Source organism: Sorghum bicolor, chromosome 3, assembly GCF_000003195.3.
Source record: "Sorghum bicolor cultivar BTx623 chromosome 3, Sorghum_bicolor_NCBIv3, whole genome shotgun sequence".
NCBI classification, from domain to species: Eukaryota; Viridiplantae; Streptophyta; class Magnoliopsida; order Poales; family Poaceae; genus Sorghum; species Sorghum bicolor.
Window position 1 is genome coordinate 3,260,474 of NC_012872.2, and position 20,832 is coordinate 3,281,305.

General features: G+C 43.2%; 3 protein-coding genes across 5 annotated transcripts; 1 reads left to right on the plus strand and 2 right to left on the minus strand.

Moving 5' to 3' along the window:
* LOC110433935 lies at window positions 760–3,732 on the minus strand. The gene is made up of 6 exons (XM_021457111.1): window positions 3,609–3,732; window positions 2,891–3,088; window positions 2,155–2,229; window positions 1,971–2,077; window positions 1,675–1,753; window positions 760–1,169 (listed from the first exon to the last, which is right to left on the minus strand). The coding sequence occupies exons 1-6, from the start codon at window positions 3,637–3,639 to the stop codon at window positions 1,165–1,167; spliced, it is 495 nt and encodes a 164-aa protein (XP_021312786.1). The 5' UTR covers window positions 3,640–3,732; the 3' UTR covers window positions 760–1,164.
* On the minus strand, window positions 4,263–6,650 carry LOC8078735 (auxin-responsive protein IAA2). Of its 3 annotated transcripts, XM_002457156.2 has the most exons (6): window positions 5,867–6,648; window positions 5,660–5,747; window positions 5,296–5,567; window positions 5,050–5,191; window positions 4,861–4,924; window positions 4,263–4,727 (listed from the first exon to the last, which is right to left on the minus strand). In XM_002457156.2, the coding sequence occupies exons 1-6, from the start codon at window positions 6,273–6,275 to the stop codon at window positions 4,686–4,688; spliced, it is 1,017 nt and encodes a 338-aa protein (XP_002457201.2). In that variant the 5' UTR covers window positions 6,276–6,648; the 3' UTR covers window positions 4,263–4,685. The 3 variants fall into 3 exon arrangements, with proteins under 3 accessions (XP_002457201.2, XP_021310834.1, XP_021310833.1); XM_021455159.1 differs by having other exon boundaries at window positions 4,263–4,924; window positions 5,296–5,561; window positions 5,867–6,650; XM_021455158.1 differs by having other exon boundaries at window positions 4,263–4,924; window positions 5,867–6,649.
* On the plus strand, window positions 15,280–20,300 carry LOC8084359. Its single transcript, XM_002454983.2, has 14 exons — window positions 15,280–15,883; window positions 16,932–17,017; window positions 17,091–17,375; window positions 17,474–17,662; window positions 17,745–18,094; window positions 18,186–18,254; window positions 18,395–18,528; window positions 18,617–18,692; window positions 18,792–19,036; window positions 19,134–19,323; window positions 19,399–19,512; window positions 19,594–19,853; window positions 19,937–20,006; window positions 20,094–20,300. Exons 2-14 carry the CDS (start codon window positions 16,939–16,941, stop codon window positions 20,181–20,183), a joined length of 2,151 nt encoding a protein of 716 aa, XP_002455028.2. The 5' UTR covers window positions 15,280–15,883; window positions 16,932–16,938; the 3' UTR covers window positions 20,184–20,300.

Below are 20,832 nucleotides of genomic sequence, written 5' to 3' on the forward strand. Positions count from 1 at the left end.
CACACAAATAAAGGAGAAGAGGGGTCGGTCTGGGTACCAGACTAATGTACCTGGAAATGGGAATTGCTTGGTCGATGTGTACGCTAATCAACTGGAATTCGCTGATCACCGTCTCCCTGCCGTCTAGCGTCACAGGCAAAAAAAATTTCACGCTTGAAGAATGCGCACCTGAGGGCGCTCCCCGGCGCGGCGGAGAGGCTGGCGCTGTGCAAGGCCGACCTACTCGACTACGACGTGCTGCGGTCGACCGTTTCCGGCTGCCACGGCGTCTTCCACAACGCGTCGCCCGGATCCAATCCGGTATGTATACGTGTAACCTATAGTAGTACTTGAATACGGATATACTAAGATCGATCTATGATCACGGTACATGTCACGTACCGTAACCAGGCTGGCCTTTGGAGGAAAAACCTTTTCTCCCGTATGTACTCCAGTAGGGACCATATACAACACTTACTGGCTACTGCAGCTATTTATTATTTATTATTAAAACAAGATCAACCAAAATCTCAGCAAAAAGATTTATTACTCCAGTAGTAGAATATTTTTGCGACAGAAACTGTCTCCTACATGCATACATGCAAAATTCACTCCTAGAGCCAGATGCGTGTTTTGACCTGGTTATGGTGGAGATTAGTGGGCCGAATTAGTGGGTTGCGATGAGTTTGTTGGGGGTGTGAGTTTGTCTGGTCTAACGGCCCAAAAAGTTTTCAATTATAGTGGAGATTTAGAAACTGGATAACAGTTAACACTAGCAAATGGACCAAGTTTTTTTTTATATAAAAGGACCAATATGCCATTTTGGATTAAAACAAGAAAAAGAGAGAATATTCCTTCTTTGCTCAAATTTTTCTGAGACATACTAGTCTGGTACATGCTCTAGACGACTGGTCAGTCTCACAGATATAAAGAGCAAGCTAACATGATTACTCTTCCATAGCATCACCAACGGCGGTAACCTCAGCATTCGGTCTCAACGGAGTGATTTTCGTTGACAATACCTCTTGAAACAAAAGAATAGGTTAACTGCTCACAAGCCTATAAAATGAATCATAAAAGTGATATAAGTTCTTACCAGTCCGTCCTTCTTGGGCAAAGCTGTATCCCCTGGAGCTGACATAAGTCCTTGGATTTGGCAACAGGTGGTTCCTCAAATATTCGGTTTTACCCTGGTAACACCAATGAGACACTTGTTAGAAAAGGTTCGGGGCAGTCTCAAGCATTCCCAACCCCTGTATACGTCCATAGATTAGACCCATTTAAGGAATTTCTCTTCAAATTATGGTTTACTTTTTAACAAACTTTGCCAAACTTGAGTATGGGCACCACATAGAATGCATCATATTTCAGTACAAATTTTAGAATGCATTATAATTCAGTTCAAATTTTAGAAGTCACAAAGCAATGCATTTCAGGATGGAGGGAGTATAAATAGCTCTACTAGCCAGGCAACTATATGTTCATCAAACATGTCCCATCCATGCTATAAGACTAAGTTATCACAGCTCAAACAAAACCATATATAGCAAATTTCTCTGTGATACTATTGATCCTTAAATTATAAGCATTTTGCTTCCTTCGTTTCTCGTGGCTTTGCAGTAAAGGTGCGTTCACAAATCACTTCCCTTCTATACGGTCTAACACTCCACAGATCATGGCATTTTTAAAACTTACAGCTCTTATCAGATATAGCCAGGTCATTGAAGATGCCAGCACAAATAGTTTCTGATACAAGCTGTATTGCCTGCACCCTCTGTACAATGAGACAATTGAAGTCAAGAGTTCCGAAACAAAGATTTTCAAATAAAAAAAACATGCATGAATATGGATCATATTGTTTGGCTTATATGAAAGATGCAACCAAGTAGTCCACTTTAATAAATCAACAGAAACAATAGCATAAGACTTTAACAAAAAAAAATATATAGAGAAAACACATTCTTCATAACCTCAAATGCAGTGGCACTTACTGTCAGCCCTTCTTTGTACTTTGCTTCAAAAACTGACATTGCCGCAAGGGACCTAACCCATTGTGACAAATGGCAGTGTGTCTGTTGAACCATGTGGATAGTTAAACCTGTGCATCATGAAGTCAATGGCATCATGTTTTGGAATCTTTTCTTCGTTGAGGATCTTGCAAATAATAGTACTCACTGTGTGTAGTGTAAATGTGGTCCAGTACAATCAACTCCCCCAAGAACAAGGGCAGTGCTAACATGACCTTGGTATCTTCAATCAAATGACAGACCAAATCAGATGTCATCTCCAAACTTAAAGTCCTAGTACTACTACTCAATATATGCAAGAATTTTGGGGTGAGAGATTAGGATAGCTAAAAAGGTATTCAAATATTAAGCTACCAATATAAGATTTGGTGATGGTGACTTAGATGACAAGCCCCTAAATCTTATAGGACCTCGACTGCACAAAGGACCTATTCTTGCTAAATGGCGTCGTTTAAGATGAATCTACTTCACTTCTCCATTTTTTTTTTTTTTTACAGATGAGGTTCTTCTCTGATATCCCTGAGGTTTGTTCAGGCTGAAAGTTGCTTAAACTGGAAAGTGTCAAAGTGCTCTGTTTGATGATAATTGAAAAACACTAAACTTCATCAAATGTGTGCTAGACTTTTTAAAACAGCTCAACTTTGCTACTGGCTTAAAATGAGCAAACGCTTGGCTGCACTAATCACACAGCTAAACATCCAGTAATGAACATTGACTTTTGGGAGGAAGTTCCCGCAGCTGATCTACACAAACCTCATGGTCCAATTTTATTAAATCTCCACTACTTTTCCGGCCATGGAATCTGATTTCCACTGATGAATCTCCTTATACAAAAAGTATGAGACAACAAATGCCCAGAAAACATGGGATATCTCTAGACATACCGAAAAAACTAGACCGACAATTGTAGTCCCGGTCTTTCTGAAAACGGGAATCTTGAGGCCCGTCTTCTCCAGCATGCCATTCCTCGCGCACAGATGACAGATCGAAGCTGAACCCACCCCCATTGACGCCACCATCCTGCATATAACGACCAAAGGCTTTCCTTCTGGCGTTAAGAAGATAAGATGGCCTCAACTGCACTGGTATACAGCAAGCAAGGGTATCAAAACAAATTCCAGCACAGCAATGGTTGTCGTTTTTTGAACGAAACAGCAATTGTTGTCGTTGTTTCTCTTTATCTCTTTGCCCAAATTTAAACAAAAATATTACTACGTCAAACAAGACGGGCAACCATCTCTAGTTCCATCTCACCACCAGTCGAACAAGATACTACATCAACTCAAACCGCTTATTGATGCGCCTCTCAAACAAGATGTGACAACAAGGCTATGAACACAAATCCCAGCGATAACTGGTGCTTCGCTTTTCATGTTACCCATCTTTATATTATACGAAAAAAACAGATTCCACAAACAACAAGAAAAGGGTAATCTTTTGGAGTATCTAGGAAATCTATCTAAATCCTCCAGAGCACAGACAAAAGCAATCGAAGAAAGTCGGGCACTCGTCCGCGTCCCCCTGTTCCGCCGATGGACAGGAATCGGAAAACCGAAGCGCGGAACAGCACACGGCAAGGCAAGGGACCAAAAAAAAACCTACCCCCGCCGCGCCGATCGAAAGGAAACCGCATGGCGAAGGAAGCGAGATCATCAGGAAGTAAAAGGTCGGAGAGCGATGAAGAAGCACAACATCGGCAGGTTTTCCTTCTTTTTATGTTTATTGGTCTGTAAACTTTTAAGCTTTCAATAAATTAACCGGGTGCAAACCCCTCCAGTTTCTTTTTTAAAAAAAAACATCGGCAGGTTTGGGGAAGAGGAAAGAACGTGGGGCGTGCGATAGAGCGCAGAGATTCGTGGCAGCACGATGGGCCGGTACCCGTCTGGTATGGTTAGATGGGCCGGGATAGTATTGGCCTGTTGGGCCTTATAAAAACGGGCGAGGACCGAGTTCGATGAAGAAAACCGGCCCAGAGTCTGTAATATAGAAGTAGAACGATCTCGATTCGAAGGAAGCAAAGAAACAAGGTCAGTGGGTTGGCGAAACAGAGTTCCAAGTTCAGATTTCAACTCTGGCTGAAATCGACAGAACTCAGATCAGCATGTATCCCACTCATCATGTATTACGGTCGATTGTTGCCACTCTCGATGCATAGTTTTATGACATCAATGCATAGTTTTATGACACAGTTACCAAGACTATAAATTAGGTAACCGAGCCCCATGAGTTTTATGAGGATCAAACCCATCTCTCATCTAATAAAACTCCTTCATTTAATGACACTGCCAAGTTAGCAATTTTGCTTATAAGGTCACACGGAAACACGTTCGTGTGAGATCAGCACAAACACACCGAAATTTGACGCGTGCATACATAGTATACAGCTTAATTTAAAACGTCAAAATATATCCCAAAACAAAAGACCATAGATTCATTAACACCCAAGAGTACTAATGAGGTACTACCACTTCTAATCTTGCACTACATGACATTAATACCGTCATGACTTTGTTCCCATATACTCCTTCCCTACTTTACTACTGGCACCCAACACTGCTAGCTAGTACTACTAGCAGAAAGACAGCAAAAAAAGGCCTGGGACACAGCCTGAGCCCTGGCCACTCCTTTCGTCGTCTCCTCCACTCGAGACTTTTTACAAGCACATGATGCCGAACAGTTTCAGCAATCGGCTGCAGCCCTCTTCCTGCCCCCTGCTCTCAGCTGCGAAACAAGAGAGACAACGACATGCGTGTCAATTACTCATCGGTTTCGCAGTCGCAGGTGCAAAAATGTGCACTTGCCGAGCGAAAGCTTCGCTCGCCGGAACGGACGGTGAGGGCAGGTGCGGACTCACCGACGATGCCGGCACGTCGGAGCTCTTGAGCACGCGCAGCCTCTTGGCGGTGGCCACGAACATCCTGCGGCGGACAACACGGGGCGCGTGAGGTGCGAATTCGAATGAAATCGAATATGGTGACGCCGACGTGTTGTGTTGTGCAAGTGGTGGGATCCCGGGGGGGATGTTGGTGCCGTTTCCACTTACTCCCAGGGGACGTCGCCGACAAGGACCCTGTCTCCCTCGTCGTCCTCGTACACCAGCGTGTAGTCGCCGCCGATCACCGGCTCCTGCACCTCCTCCTCCGCCGCCGCCTCGCCACCCGCCGTCGCGGCCGGGTCCCTCTGAGCTGCGCGATCGAAAAAAGAAATGATGAGACGACGGACAAGCAAGCATATGGCCACATGCACAGCACGGCGCCGCTGTTCTTGGAGGGAGGAGACGCGTAGGTACCGGCGAGCAGGCCGCGGAAGAGCTTGCCGACGGCGGCGGAGAGGTCGGCGTAGCCGCCGTACGCGGTGAGGTCCACTTTCCGCCCGATCGGCACGCCGTCCATGTTGATCTTCACGAACAGTCCGCCCTTGTGCGCGCCGCCGTCCTGAACCTTGTGGTGACCCGACGACGACGGCGGCGACGGCCTTGAGGAGGAGGACGAGGCCAGGTTCCTCCGGAACGACCGCACCGGCGGCCACCCAACCACCGGCGCCGCGGGTGCTGGCCTGACCCTGGCGGATTGAACGACCATCAAAAGAAAAAAGAAAAAAGTCTGATCTTTTTCTTTCAGGCAGAAGAAAGTGAACAGAGATCGAGTACCAACCTTGCTTTGGAGCCATTGCTCCCATTGGCAGCCTGGTGAGCGAAAGCAGAGGCCTCACCGGACTCCTCGCCGGCGGCGACGTCCAAACCTGCGAGCCACCACCAGAGATCAAAAACTTTTGAGCTATATACGTAGAGAGTAGGCATTTGCAACAGAGAAGAATAAAAGTGTACTTGGTGGTTCCTGGTAGGTAGACTACGTACAGACCTGATGATGGCTTGGCGAAGTAGGCCGGGAGGCCGAGGCTGAGCTCGAGGCCGCTGTCCCCGGCGTCTCCGGCTCCGAGCGGGCCACGCCACGCCATGATCGCCGCCGCGTCCCTCAAGCTCACGGTCAGGAGATGGTCGCACGAGGAGTCGTAGCGAGCAGTAAATGAGCGAAGAGGGGGATGGCGACCGGCGGGGAGGAAAGGAACGGCTGCCCCCCCTGCCTGGCCTGCGAGAGAGAGAGAGAGAGAGAGAGAGAGAGAGAGAGAGAGAGGGAGCGGTGAACAGGAGAGGAACAGGCACAGGTGCTGCGCCCTAGCTCGCGGTGCCCGAGGTGACCAAAAGGCGGCAAGGGACAAGGGAAGGGGGCTCGAGTGCTTTGGGAGACCGGACGGCCGAGACCTGCGCATTCAAAGCTGCAGGTGTGTGCAAGGTCCAGTCGCAGCAGAGCTACAGTTGCTAGCTAGCTCCTCTGTTCCGTTCTGACCTCTCTCTCTCTCGCAGCTCTCGGTTGCTACTCTCTCTCTCTCTCTCTCTCGTAGCTGTAGAAGCTAGGTTAGGCTAGGCCGCAGACACAGGTGAGCGCGCCGGGAAGGGGAACGGGAGCAGGGCCAGGACGGCAGGAGGAAGCCGGCAGGAGCTATGATGGTGGCCGTGGCTGCCCCGGCCGCCGAGCAATGGCTACCGATCCGCGTCGCTCGTCGGCCGCCTCTATCTGTCTGTCTCTCCCTGCGCGTCAGGACTCAAGAGCTGCTGCTAGCCCAAGTGCGAGTGTGGGTTGCGGTGCTCGTCTTGTGCCCTTATAAATGGCGGAAAAAGCGAAACGAATCTGCTCGATGGCACGCATCGCTTTAATCCTTCCGTGTTCTTTTGCTTGCATTTGTGTAGCCTTGTTTACTTCCCAAAAAATTTTACAAAATTTTTCACATTCTCCGTCACATCGAATATTTAGACGTATGCATTGAGTATTAAATATAGACGAAAATAAAAACTAATTGCACAGTTTGGTCGAAATTGACGAGACGAATCTTTTGACCCTAGTTAGTCTATGATTGGACAATATTTGTCAAATACAAACGAAAATGCTACAGTGTCCATTTCCCAAAAATTTTCGGAACTAAACAAGTATATGAATCCTTGCGAGGGTACCAAACGTATCTCATTGTGCAAAGCAACTCACGGTACTTATTTCAGAATAAACAAGGCACTCTACATTCATAGTATTTTTTTTCTCTCCAATATTTACTGAAAGAACTGGATTTCTTCAGAGAAAATAATAAGACCAGAAAAATGAGAGAGAGAGAGACGATACAGAAAATGTTTGTGTGCTGTTGGTGCAAGTAGTAGCAGTAACACAAGACTTGTCTAGCATAATGGTCCTGTTTGACGCGAACCATCGCAAATACGAGTGGCTAAACCCAAAATTTTACAAAATTTCCCGTCACATCGAATCTTACGGCACATGTATTAAGTATTAAATATAGATAAAAAAAATAACTAATTACACAGTTTACCTGTAAATCACGAGACGGATCTTTTAAGCCTAGTTTTTTTTTTGAAAGAATCTTCCATAATTAGATAATTTTTGTCAAATAAAAACGAAAATGCTACCGTATCAAAATCTAAAACCTTTTGCATCTAAACCCTAAAAAATGCGGCAGCTCAGTGGCCACTGGCTGGATCTGGGTCCCTGCGTATGTAGATGCATCACACATGTGTGAATGTGACGAAAACGGCGGTGTTGGATAAAGAAGGCAAAAGCCACCGGATAAGACGATAAGCTCTGAATTTTGGGCATACCTGCATTTGGTTGGTCTTTTGATTTTTTTTTTTTGTTTCTTGTCCTCTAAAAATGCAAATTATGAACTGAATTGCGGAATACCGGGAAGAAACAAGGCAAGTTTGGTGTGATGTCATGCTATCTAGTGAGTGGCATGCTCTTTATATAGGATCAATTTGGATGGCTTCTACGATTGGCTACAGCTTGACACAAATAGTTAGGCCCCCTGTGTTGATTTAACTTCTTGAGCTTGCAGTAAGTCTGGCACGTTGCTAGTTTTTCTTTGCCTTCCGGCATCCATGCAACCTCTCTGCCAAATCTATGGCGAACAAAAATGGCCGCCGTGTGTTTTGGCTTGCTGCACCTACGGTTGGCAAACTGAGGAACACAATTCAAATCGACTCATGTATTAGCTGAATTATGATTTGTTTGCATCACAAAATCACTTTGACTAATACTGTAACTAGTATCTAAGAATAGTTCTGATCATCTAATTATGCACACTAAACTTTAGTCCAACCCAAGCTAATAAATAGTTTATTGTTTAGGCAAACCCACCTAATAAATGGAGCTAATATGTGACCAGAGAACTCTAGGAATCCAAAAAGTGTCAAACTAAACTTTAGTTGGCTAGATTATAGACGAGTAAATTTAAGTTTGCAATATCAACTGGTTCTATTAGCATGGGTCACGTTGCATATAGAGATATTTGCCCAAAAGATGAGTTGCCTCGAGGCTGTTTGTTTGTGTGAAAAGTTATAATTTTACTGCTGAATGTTCAGAAGATTTGACAGAAAAACTCAAGCTAACAAGTTCGAAGTCCCGTTAATTGTACAACACAAGCCACATATTAGGTTGGCAAGTTACTCCGTCTTTTTTTTTAAGCCAAGTTACTACTCCTTCGTTGCTCTGGAGGTCACTAGTGGTGCACTGAAGCAGGTTTACGTGTCCACGGAGTACGTAGTGCAGGAACGAGAGAGACAGTGAGGCTGCTGTCCGGGTCCCACCCCGGCACGGGAAGCAGCCAACGGGGAGACGAAACGTGCTGCTATCTTTCCCGTCCTTGTCAGCGCGGGGCCCCACATGGCTGGAGGCGACGCGCCGATGGACGTGGCGGGGGCGTCGGCGTGGGTGGGCCGCGTCGTCGCGACTTGACCCCCAAATCTAGCACCATCATTTCCCCCTACTGCAACCTACAGCTCTACTACTAGTACACAGGACACACCATCGACGCCAAAAAGGCACCGTAGGCCATAGCCCCCGGAGCAGAGCATCCCTCCGTGACCGTGAAACAGGGGGAAAAAAAAGTCTGGTTCTTTCTACCATTCCGTTTCTGTGCTTGATTTTTTTAAAAACTACAACGTAGTATTTTCGTTTTTATTTGACGAAAATTGCTCAATCATAAAATAATTAGGTTTAAAAAATTCGTCTCCCGATTTATAAGTAAACTTTGTAATTAGTTTTTATTTTTATCTATATTTAATGCTCTATATACATGTGCTGCAAGATTCGATGTGACAGAAAATCTTTAAAAGTTTTTAGTTTTTAGGTGAAGCCTTATGTTCCAACGACAAAAAGTTCGTTTAGCTGCTTCCCTTCCACATAGGCCTTGTTTAGATATGTAGCCAAAAAGGCCTTGCAAATTTTGCTACAAATGTGGCTTTGCTTTGCTACATTGTTGTTGTTTCCTAGTAATTTGATAGTGGACACTGTTTTTTATTAAAAATATGTTAATTCTTACTTTATATGAGAGAAGTGGACAGTGTATATGAAAAAAAGAACAGTGTGGTTAATATATGGGGTCTTTGTAATGGGAATTGCATGTATCTTGTACTCTCAAATGATTAGGACTGTCTCCAACAGGAGACTTATTTGGAAACTCAAATCTAAAATGGGTCTCCACAATACCTGTAGCCTCCAACAGAGTATCTATACAGAAGACCCATTTTGGATATCAGGAGAGGCATAACCCAAATTTGGGTGTCCTTTCTTCTGAAGACCCATTTGCAAAGAGTGTTGTCTTTTAAGTCTTGTTGTTGGAGAAGACTAAAAATATGTATATAACCTTTTACCTGTAGCGATACCCAAAAGATAAATGAGTCTTGTATTTTGGGTGACGATTGTTGTAGATAGTCTTAGTGCGCCCAAATGATTGTCGTTTTCGTGCGGACACTTAAAATTGACATGTGACATCATTTGGAGTTGGAGCGAAACGTGATCTCAAAGAAGCGTTGGAGAAAAAAAAAAGCGGAAAGCCATTGTGGAAGAGACAGCACTCGGAAAGCCAAGAGGAGGATAGAACAGCATGACAGGAGTCAGGAGTGTTCCGATATCCTGTTGAGAAGAAGCGACAAGCACGAATTGATGCCACTTGAAAGTTTGATTTTTCAACTGCCGTATTGTAGGTACAGTAGTAGTTTTGCTACCAACCAAACCAGTCTTTCTCTGAATGAGCATCTTTCAGTGAAATCAGTCAGGACCCGTCGTGACAGAGATTATATAACACTAACCAATCTTAGGCCTGGTTTAGTTCGTAAAAATTTTCAAGATTCCACGTCACATCGAATCTTTGGTCGCATGCATAGAGTATTAAATATAGATGAAAATAAAAACTAACTGCACAGTTTAACTGTAATTTGTGAGATGAATCCTTTGAGCCTAGTTACTCTATGATTGGACTATGTTTGTCGAATAAAAACGAAATGCTACAGTACCCAAAACCAAAAAAATTTGCGAACTAAACAAGGCCACCCAAAAAACTAAAAAATTTTCAAGATTCTCCGTCACATCGAATCTTGTGGCACTTCCATAAAGCATTAAATATAGATAAAAATAAAAACTAATTACACAGTTTAGCTGTCAATCACGAGACAAATCTTTTGATCTTAATTATTCCATAATTGAATAATATTTGTCACAAACAAACGAAAGTTCTACAGTAGCGAAATCCAAAAAGATTTCGTATCTAAACAAGGCCTTAGCTTGTTTTTTGCTCGACTGATACGAATATGCTGGTGAATAGAGGGGTCGCTAGGAAAGTCTCAGGCAGCAAGGCCTTGTTTAGTTCTTAAAAAATTTTACAATTTTTTTTTCAGATTTCCCATTATATCGAATCTTTAGACACATGCATAGAATATTAAATATAGACAAAAATAAAAACTAATTGTATAATTTGGTCGAAATTGATGAAACGAATCTTTTAAACCTAGTTAGTCCATAATTGAACAATATTTATCAAATACAAACGAAAGTGCTACAGTGTCGATTTCTTAAAAAAATTTGGAACTCAACAAGGCCCTAGTGTTGCGACTTGCATCGTGTTCCAACTTCGGAAAAAGTGACGAGAAGTAATTCAAAGCCACTTCAAAGTTTAGTTTTGAACCGGCACTATTAGATCCAATTCTTGTGGGCTTTAGCTCCCTAAAGAAATCTTGCTTCTATATTTAATATTTCATGCATGTTTCGCTAGAATCGATGTAACGGAGAATTTTGTAAAGTTTTAGGTTTTGGGTGCATCTAAACAAGACCTAAATAGTATTGTCTAGGTTTCCTGTAGAAGCGTGGTGTGGAGTAGAGGAGAGGAATCACATGGACCTGATCATAGACCCATAGTCACAATGGTGTAGGATTCCTGCTGTTTCATATAGCCAGAGCGGCTACTGCTGTTTCATCTAGTGATGATGCAGCAGGGTCTATTGGGCCCTACAAAGTGTGCTTGGGCTGTTAGATGGGCCAGTGCATATGATAGGAGAGATTTACATAAGTTTATTTAAGTTGATCCGAATTTTCCAAAAAAAAAAGTTGATCCAAATTAGAGAAGCTTGACTTATCATAAAGCTAATATAATCCACAGTTTAGAATAGAGTGAGTGATTTATAAGTTGTAATTTTCTTTAGGCAACTTGGGGGCGGGGGGTGTCAAGACGGATCCCCACCTACGCTTCATTACACATATAACCAAGAAGGATTCTCGGTTGGTAGAAGGCGGAGGCCTTGCACGATCTTACATCAGGATTACACCATGAGAGGCGAGAGAGTGTATATTACATAGATAATGACAGTCTCCAACATTGGGCGGTTTTTTCATCCTTTCTTGGTATACGGCAGCTCCAATTCTTCACCGCATCCTTGCAAGCAACAATGAGGCGAGAGATGCTCAGTTGCAGGCCCTTGAAGACGACGTCGTTCCTTTTTTTTCCAAATTTCCCAACACAAGAGCAAAAGCAGGCGGTGTAGGACTCGTTTTGCAACCTTCGGTGGGGGGACGGTGTGCCAGAGCTTATCTACCTTGGCAATGTTGCCCGGTGTCCAGCCCATAGCAGCTCAGAAGTTTTGAGCGAAGGGGCATTCCGAGAAGATGTGGTCAGCTATTTCATCTGCATGCTTGCATACCTCGCACGTCGGGTCATTGATGACGTATGATGTTCGTTTGATCTTATCTGCCGAATCTTCCAGTCATTTAACGGTATTTTTCTTAAACAATAAGTGAATAGACCCACTTTGATCATTTGAACGTGTTATATTGTGTTATTTATATCATCATAGGTAAGTACTTTTGGTTACATATCTAACAATATCAATTTTGTATCTTAGAAAGAACTAAATCATCGATATAAATTTCGAGTGCTGATATGCCGGCCCACCTTGTGAACTGGGACCAAGGGAGCACTCTATTTTTTTATCAAATAAAAATAAAAAAAAGGTAAGAGAAGAGATATCATATCGCAGCAAGGACCAAGCTGAATTAGAAGCTCCAAACCAACTTCCGAAAGTTTTAAAAAACCGTCTCGTAGCCATTATAGCTAGTTTCATACGAGAACTATCAAAGTGATTGTTTCAATTCTAGAACATTTTCTTTTCAGTCCAACTTGATCCCTCATACTATGTAGGATGCTATAATGTTGTGCTCTAGCGATGCTCGCAACCAGCGATGGATGGTCCTAGCTGAGGCGGTGCTAGGATACACATGGTAGATTGGACAAAAAGCTCGTTGAGCTAGCTCGGTAGCTTGTTTTAAAACTTTGCACCGATTGAACTTGCTTTTATTTTGAAACAAAATTGACTTGATTTTGAATGACTTTCAACTTCGGCTCGTTTGACTTGGCTCGTTAAGCTCGGCTTGAAGTTAGGTCTTAAACAATTTAAGCGACTGTTATAAATACGGATCATACCAATTTTGAAAAAGCTCAAAAATTTGTGCAATTGACATGTGGGTGATGCGACTAGAACGGTGATTGCATGTGGCACACAGAAAGGCACCAAATGGACGTCAACTCCATTGGAGGCAACATGCCCTGCAATAGCGTGTGACAAGATGTGTCTAGGACAACGATGGTGGACGGCGAAGGGGGTATAAGCAGAAGCAAGCACACGATAGCGGGCATGATCTGTAGTCTTCTTTTAGTGGCGACCGTCCATCTCTAACCACGATTGGTGCTAGAGCTAACGAGATACGATAGTATGGCATGTCACGTAGGACGAGAGATAATGTCGAGCGAAAAGGAAAATTTGAAAACAAAAACAACCAATCATTAATTTATAGATGATGAGATCGAGTTAGCCAAAAAAAGCAATATTGCACTTTGAGTTTTGAGACGACCACTTTTGAAAAATTTAGAAAGAAATTAAGCCAAATGATAAAAAATTAAGGACTAAAACAACTACATATATTTTAAAGATTCAGATACTAAATGTAGCCTTAAGCTGCATAGTTGAGAGATGGGAATTTGTATACCCCGCCTAGTAGCTAGGAATTAATGCACGAACATCCGTTCCAGAAGCTAGGCATGTTCCACGGCTCCATGTGACAATTAATCATATGGTTCATCGGTCGTCATCATGATTGCCGGCGGGAAATTAAGAGAGATCGATCATCGATGGAAGGCAGAAATAAAGCGCTCCTGATGGAGTTCCCCAGCTAGCCATGATGGCCGCCGCTTTGATTTGGCCATGCATGCATGCGCCATGTGGTGCCGGGAAACAACTGCTCCGCCCGCTTCCTGCCTGCTGGTAGTGGTATAGCAACGTAGTAGCATGCATGAGACTCTGAGAGAACAGAGAGACGACGCAAAAGCTTTGCTCGCTTTAATTTCATTCATCGATGCATGATGAGCTAGGTAGCCTTGTTATGTTAACACACATTGCATTGCGCAATGATTGGTACGTATGGCCAGTCGGTCACTCGCTGTACTGTACGTGTTGCAAGGTTGGTGCATTTGGACAGTGGCACAGTGCGAAAATGCAGTACACACGAAGCCACCCAGGGGGCCAGGGCATGCGCATTACACACACACTGGCACTGGCACACACGCTAGAGGCGGTTGGTGAGGGCCGGAACCTGCGACGAACGAACTCGATCGGGCCCCGTCCTCCGGTACTGCATGGTTGCGGCTGGAATCTGATGAGAGATATCGCACGTTTTCAGATGAGGATCGGCATGCAGGCGCGACGTGCAATGCACCACATGCCGCAATTCGAGTGGCGGTACTGCGCTGTCCACGTCTTATCCTGCTGATCGGCGCGCGCGGTGGGGGTGGGTGGGGGCACTACCAACACAGGCAGCAGGGCCAGGGCCAGCCGCCGCAAAAACCTTTTTTGGCAAACGGCTCCACCGCCGCAGGCATCCGTGTTTAGTTTCTCATTCAAAAAAATTTTCATCGAATCTTTGGACACATATATGGAACATTAAATATAGATAAAAAAATAAACTAATTACACAGTTTGGTTAAAAATCGCGAGATAAATCTTTTAAGCCTAGTTAGTCCATAATTAGCCTTAAGAGCTACAGTAACCCACGTGTGCTAATGATAGATTAATTATGTTTAATAGATTTGTTTTGCAGTTTCCTGACGAGCTATGTAATTTGTTTTTTTATTAGTTTTTAAAAACCCCTCACGACATCTTCCGATATATTCGATATGACATTAAAAATTTTTCATCTCCAATCTAAAACAGACCCTATATACGGCCGGGGGCCGCCGGGTGTCCTTGTGGATCTACGATTGTTTCTTTTCCTGAGGCGACAGGCTTTCAGTGGGAGATTATACGAGTACTACGCGCGCGTGCCCTGGGAACAGTCGCTCGATAGAGATGGAGATGGACATACCACATGTACTAGAGTCTGTGTCTGCCCGATGTGCTGCTCTGCATCTGCTAGCTTGTAGGAGTAGTAGTACCTTCAGCGATCGGCCAAGCCGGCGTTCCACTATTCGCACGTCACGTACGGTCTCATGCGTGCTGTCGTACATACAGTATTAATATATTATTCGTCACAGCGAACACTGGGTTAATTACTGAAGCGTAAGCATGTCCGCGCCGTGGCAAATTGTTCTTCTTCATCGACAAAAAAAAAAAAGGAGGATCACTTCACTGATGCGCTCCCCTTACGTCGTCCATCTATCGTACGTGGAGTACTGTACTTCTCCACTACTATATAATACACCACTTAAAACTTTCCTAAATCCACACACAAAACTACCCCCACAGTCATGCCTAATCTAAGTACACCCACCTAATTGCACACAGTGATGTCTAATTTACAAAATTAAGGGGAGAGATTAACTCTAAATATCATCTTGCGGCCAGGAACGCTCAGATCAAACTCATCACTCACCCCTCCGCGCGCCGGAACGAGGTCGCGACTGTCCGCTGCCTCGACTCCCTCCCACACGCCGCACGAGGTCGCGACTGTCCGCTGCCCCGGCTCCCTCCCACGCGCCGCACGAGGTCGCTCAACGCCGCCGCCAGGTCGCTCCTGCCCGCCAGCGCCGCGGCCAGGATCCCTGCCCACCACCGTCGCCGCCCTGCCCGCCACCGACGCCGCCAGGGCGCCCCTGGTCGCCACCGACGAGCCCCTGCCGAGGACGCGCTCCTGCCGAGGTCGCGGACACCAGCGAGGGCCGCTGCCGTCACGCGCCCAGCCGAAGGTGCCCCTGCCCGCCACCGACGCCGCCCTGCCCGCCACCGACGCCGCCAGGGCGCCCCTGGTCGCCACCGACGAGCCCCTGCCGAGGACGCGCCCCTGCCGAGGACGCCGACACCGGGGAACGCCGCTGCCGTCACGCGCCCAGCCGAGGACGCCGACACCGGGGAACGCTGCTGCCGTCACGCGCCCAGCCGAGGACGCCGACACCGGGGAACGCCGCTGCCGTCACGCGCCCAGCCGAGGACGCCGGCACCGGGGAACGCCGCCGCCGTCACGCGCCTAGACGAGGACGCCGGCACCTGAACATCCCTGCAGGTATCAAGGGCTAATTCTCTGCAGCACCTGAACATTAGTGGAACATTTATCACAGAATAATCGTTGTAGCCATTGGGCTACAGCTCATGTGATGTGTTAATTAGGAGAGTTGTGGCTAAGGGCAGAGACATATAGTTGAAGTAAGCTTCAATAAATATTTTTTCTAATTATTTAATTTACTATTTTCTCATGAAACTGTCCATATAATTTGATTGCTAAAAAAAATAGATGAGTAGACTGACATGGAATTACTTATACTCTTTGTTAGATCTGTAGGGAACTAAAATGAGAACAACAGAGAGAGACCGGATGTGTTATATGGATCTTTGTTTTGATTCAGTGCCTTATGCTGCTGCATATACATGTAGTGTGGAAATTTTCAGTTACTTACCAACCCGTTCTTTCACTAAACAGCGCCTCTTGCAAACTCAAATTGAATCTCAGCAGTATCTTTTTTATTCAGAGAACCAGAGCAGCTAATGTGTGCTCCCCTTTGTTGTTCGTGTGATGTCTCATTCTGGGACTGGTTGTGCCGGTGTGCTCCCCTTTGTCTGTTATATTGTCATCTAAAATGCTGGTGGATCAATGTTTGGGTTTTCTGCTGTTACCTAGATGGCTGGATCAATGAGTTTGAGATGCAAATTGCCTGTTTCTGAGAATTTTGAGAATTAATTATGCTTGACAGCAAACCCTTTTTCCTGATAATTGTTGTGTGTTCAGACAATTGTTGATCATTTGTTATTTTGGATGCTGGAAAATTTCATTTAGGATATGCAACTCTGGCATCACAATTGAGATTAGTGACAACCTGAAAAATGAAAATCATCACAATATCCTTTATTGCGTTGGAATTAAACCATGTGATGAGAAATGAAGAGATATTGGTAAATTTGGAACCATCTAATCCAATTTGTCTAATGCAGTAACCTTATGGTTGTTTTTAAGTAACCCTTTTGGCAAATTTGTTATCTTGTTCTGAAACCAAATAAGTAAGATCTTCTAATAGTATTTTCAGACCATTGTCTTGAAGTGCACTCCATGTCTATAGGTCTGCGATGGGTGATCCGCGAGAAGCCCGCCCTGCGTTTGGCGACATATCAAACACTATCAGTCGTAAAAGCGTCGATGAAACAAGTATGTTCACGACCAATGAAATTGGTTTAGTTCGCATTTTTTTCTGAAACTCACGCCACAATATATTTTCCAGATGAGGAGAAAATAAAGAGGGAAGAGAGAAATAGAAAACAACGTGAATACCGCGCACGTAAGAGGGCCCAGGAAACCAGTGAACAAAGAGAAGAACGGAATAGGAAGCAACGTGAATATCGTGCAATGATAAGAGCTGCAACAGTGGCAAATACACATGGTCAGGGTGATAATAAAAAACCACACCTGGTCTGCGATGTAGAACCTATATCCGGTGCCACTGATGTCCAAATGACCGAAGCAGTGCATTCGACCTTGGCACCGTCTCTGTCACCATATCTCTTAGGTACGTTCTTGTCTTTGTCAATGCTGATTATAAATTGTAAATGTGTCCTTTATTGGTGCAAATCAAATAATATGTAAAAAAATGAATGTGTATCACAGGAGAAAAGTCACCACAAGAAACTGGTGTTTCAGCCATTTGCCAGCCATCAATACATCTTGGACAAGAAAATATTGATCTTACTGATTCTATGGACTGGCTGCATAGGAATGATCAGTACGTTAGAAAACAAAGACCACCATTGGCGCCTTTGCAGACTGAAAGTTCAAACGGCACCGTAATTAATCCAGGTTTGTTACTTGCTATAGGGAGCAAATTTTGATGGTACATGACAGATCTACTATTATATCTCTTGTGTACTTTGATGGCCAGGTGCCACTTCAGACAATATCAAACTGCTTAGAAGTCGGAGTTGGTACATAAATATGGATGCCACAAAGAAGGCAAAATTGCTGCAACAGAGACGAGACTATAAAAGAGCAAGAGCAGTTGATAGCAGCAACCGATCGTGCCCTACTCTTCCGGATGAACAAAATGATAGCCGCATGCTTCAGACACCTGTAAAGTCGATGTGTACAGACGCCAATGACGTTGAGTTTGATGCTGCTTTGTTTGAACCTGCAGGCATTCATTCTGATGATGAAGGTTGGTTTTACAATTCTGATTATCAAAATTGCTACAACATTACGGAAAGGGTGCAAAACTATTTAAAAGCTGACATGGTGAAATTTAATTCTATCATTTATTTGATATAATTGGAGTATTCCTTTATATATTGATGGCCAGTACTTAAAATGTGAATGTTTCTTGTAGGTTTTCCTTCCAATAAATATAAAAAAATGCCACTGGTACCTAGCAGTTGTTTGTGGTCAACTAGAAGAGGTACATGTACTCGATTCGTTGGGACTAATGTTTTCAGGCCGTACAGAGCTCAAGATTGTAGTGAGTAATTATGCCTTTTTGACATCTTTTCTTATTATATTGCTATTAATCCTGAAAAATAATACAAATTATCATAACAGTTAAAAGGACTAGAAAGACAAATAAAATGTGCATTGGAGCATGATAGAAACCTTGACCGAGGCAAGTGGAAGAATCTAGATGTCTCAACATGGAGTATTATTGAGAAGATCCAAGAGCCAATGCAAAAAGATGGGTAATTAATGCGATGCAACCTGTAAATGCAACCTGTAAATGCCACGAGACTTGTATTATGTTTGATATTTTTAATTATTAATGTACAGAATATCGTGCGGTCTATGGATGGTAAACTTTATGGAATATTGGACGGGATCTTCCCTCTCTGATGAAGTAACTCAGGTAGTTCATATATGATGCATATTTAGTTATATATATCATTTACGCGTGTGGTCAAGGATTTTAATATTATAAAACTTAATCCTTATAACTACTTTGCAGGATGATATCAATAATTTTAGGTTTAAGCTACCTGCTATATTGTGGGATTCTACATCAAACATTAGGAATGTACACCGAGAACTCAAACAACCAAGTGCAGGCGGAGATAGTCCAAGTGATGTTGAAATTATTGATATTACGACCGATGTGCCTAAACCATCTACCAGAATATTCATGAACAGAGAGGAATTGTTGCATCGGGTGAGCACATACATATGGTCGATTGATAATCAAGAGTGGTTAGAGTAAGTTTTTTTTTCTTTTTAATTGGTCGATTGATAATAATAATAAAAGATGTGATCAACTATTTCTTTATTTAATCGTCGTCTTTTGTATTCTTAGCAAAGAATGGGTCCTGAGCACCACACCATATCCGATCTCTATAAGTCTCAGGACAATCAGAGATATTTTAGATAAAAGCAAACCCATGGATAGTGGATGCTTCAATATGGCTGTTCGGACGGTAGCATGCAACGAAGCTAGGTTTATTATAGAAGAAGACAAATGGTGCTTCATGGATCTCAAGTTCTGTGTAAGTTCATATAGTTGTTCAGTTGTTGTGTGTAATTAATTGAATATACTAATTTTGCAAAAAAAAACTGAGCAGGATATAGCTCAGATTGGACGAGATACACGGTGTCGTGACGAGATAAACTACGAAGAGCTAGCAGGATTGTTTGAATGTTGGACCCCGTGCTACTATATTAAAAACTGCAGCACTGTAAGATAATATATATACATATATTGTTTTAAAAAAAGTTAAAATACTTAATTTTTGCACTTATATGGTGCTCATTTACAGGTTCTATTGCCATATCATCGAGATAGGCTCTATATTTTATTCATAATAGATATGAGGAAGAAAATAGTGTACATTATGGACCCGCTTGCTCCTAAACTAAAGTACACAGGCACTGATAGATGTAGTCCATATCTAACTACATTACATGATATTGCCTATCATTTCAACCATGCCATGAAATTGGCAAATGCTACATGGAACATTGATATTTCTGAGTGGCATCCTGAAGTTCCAACATGGACTCCAAAAAATTATTCCTGGTAAATATAACTTATTGTTACATCTTTCTCATCAAATAGTAATGTCATTTAGCTACCATAAATAAACACTTGCTCTTCTCCAGGAAAGTGTCCGGCTTCCTTGTATACAGTTATTTAAAAGAGTGGGACGGGAATAGATTGTTTGTCCACCCTGTAAGCATATAAACTATATATCCTCTATGTAAATTTTATAGAGTGCATAGCAAATTAATAAGTTAACTTACTATCTGCCATTCACAGGGTGGAGGTTCGCTGAGGACGGAATGTTTGGTGGACATTCTACAGAGTAATCAAAATGAACGTGCAAACATTATCCCTGAAGAGCTTTGAGATCTACTTAAGCAATTAGGAACTTATTTGTAGTATAAATATATGAGACATAGCTTTATTATTCCTTCTTATTCATGAGTGTATTTTGGATTTTATTAATTATCATACGCAATTGTCTGAGACTATAAACTATAAAAAATATATCGTTGTTTCGTTGAAAGCAGTTGTTTTTATTAATTATATCTCTAAAATAAAACCGTAGCAACGCACGGGCACTATACTAGTACTGATAGTTTTGTATATTTGCGAGTTTTTCTTTTCCTAATCGATATATACCACCTGGGCCTTGTTTAGTTCCCAAAAAATTTTGCAAAATTTTTCAGATTCTTCGTCACATCGAATTTTTACACACATGCATGAAGTACTAAATATAGACAAAAATAAAAACTAATTGCACAGTTTGGTCGGAATTGACGAGACAAATCTTTTGAGCCTAGTTAGTCCATGATTGGACAATATTCGTTAAATACAAACGAAAGAGCTACAGTGTCCATTTTGCAAAATATTTTGAAACTAAACAAGGCCCTGATCTTCAGCAGAAAGATTCCTTATGTCGCGTCATTCACACGACACTGATATCTCAGGTTTTGGCAAAACCTATCTACTTAACATTCCCTGTTTGGTGGGTTCCAGTAAAGTATGGAGGCCG

Bases quoted from the DNA above. Each gene is read 5' to 3' on its own strand.
- LOC8078735 (XM_021455158.1), bottom strand. From the start codon at position 6,275: ATGCGCAGGTCTCGGCCGTCCGGTCTCCCAAAGCACTCGAGCCCCCTT. The intron at 5,568-5,659 runs GTTGGTACTCGA...TCAATCCGCCAG, and splicing joins AGCAATGGCTCCAAAGCAAG to GGTCAGGCCAGCACCCGCGG. The intron at 5,192-5,295 runs GTACCTACGCGT...TCGATCGCGCAG, and splicing joins CTTCCGCGGCCTGCTCGCCG to CTCAGAGGGACCCGGCCGCG.
- LOC8084359 (XM_002454983.2), top strand. From the start codon at position 16,939: ATGGGTGATCCGCGAGAAGCCCGCCCTGCGTTTGGCGACATATCAAAC. The intron at 18,255-18,394 runs GTACATGTACTC...TTATCATAACAG, and splicing joins TTTGTGGTCAACTAGAAGAG to TTAAAAGGACTAGAAAGACA. The intron at 19,854-19,936 runs GTAAATATAACT...GCTCTTCTCCAG, and splicing joins ACTCCAAAAAATTATTCCTG to GAAAGTGTCCGGCTTCCTTG.
- LOC110433935 (XM_021457111.1), bottom strand. From the start codon at position 3,639: ATGCGGTTTCCTTTCGATCGGCGCGGCGGGG. The intron at 2,078-2,154 runs GTGAGTACTATT...CATGATGCACAG, and splicing joins CCACATTTACACTACACACA to GTTTAACTATCCACATGGTT. The intron at 1,754-1,970 runs GTAAGTGCCACT...CTCATTGTACAG, and splicing joins AGTACAAAGAAGGGCTGACA to AGGGTGCAGGCAATACAGCT.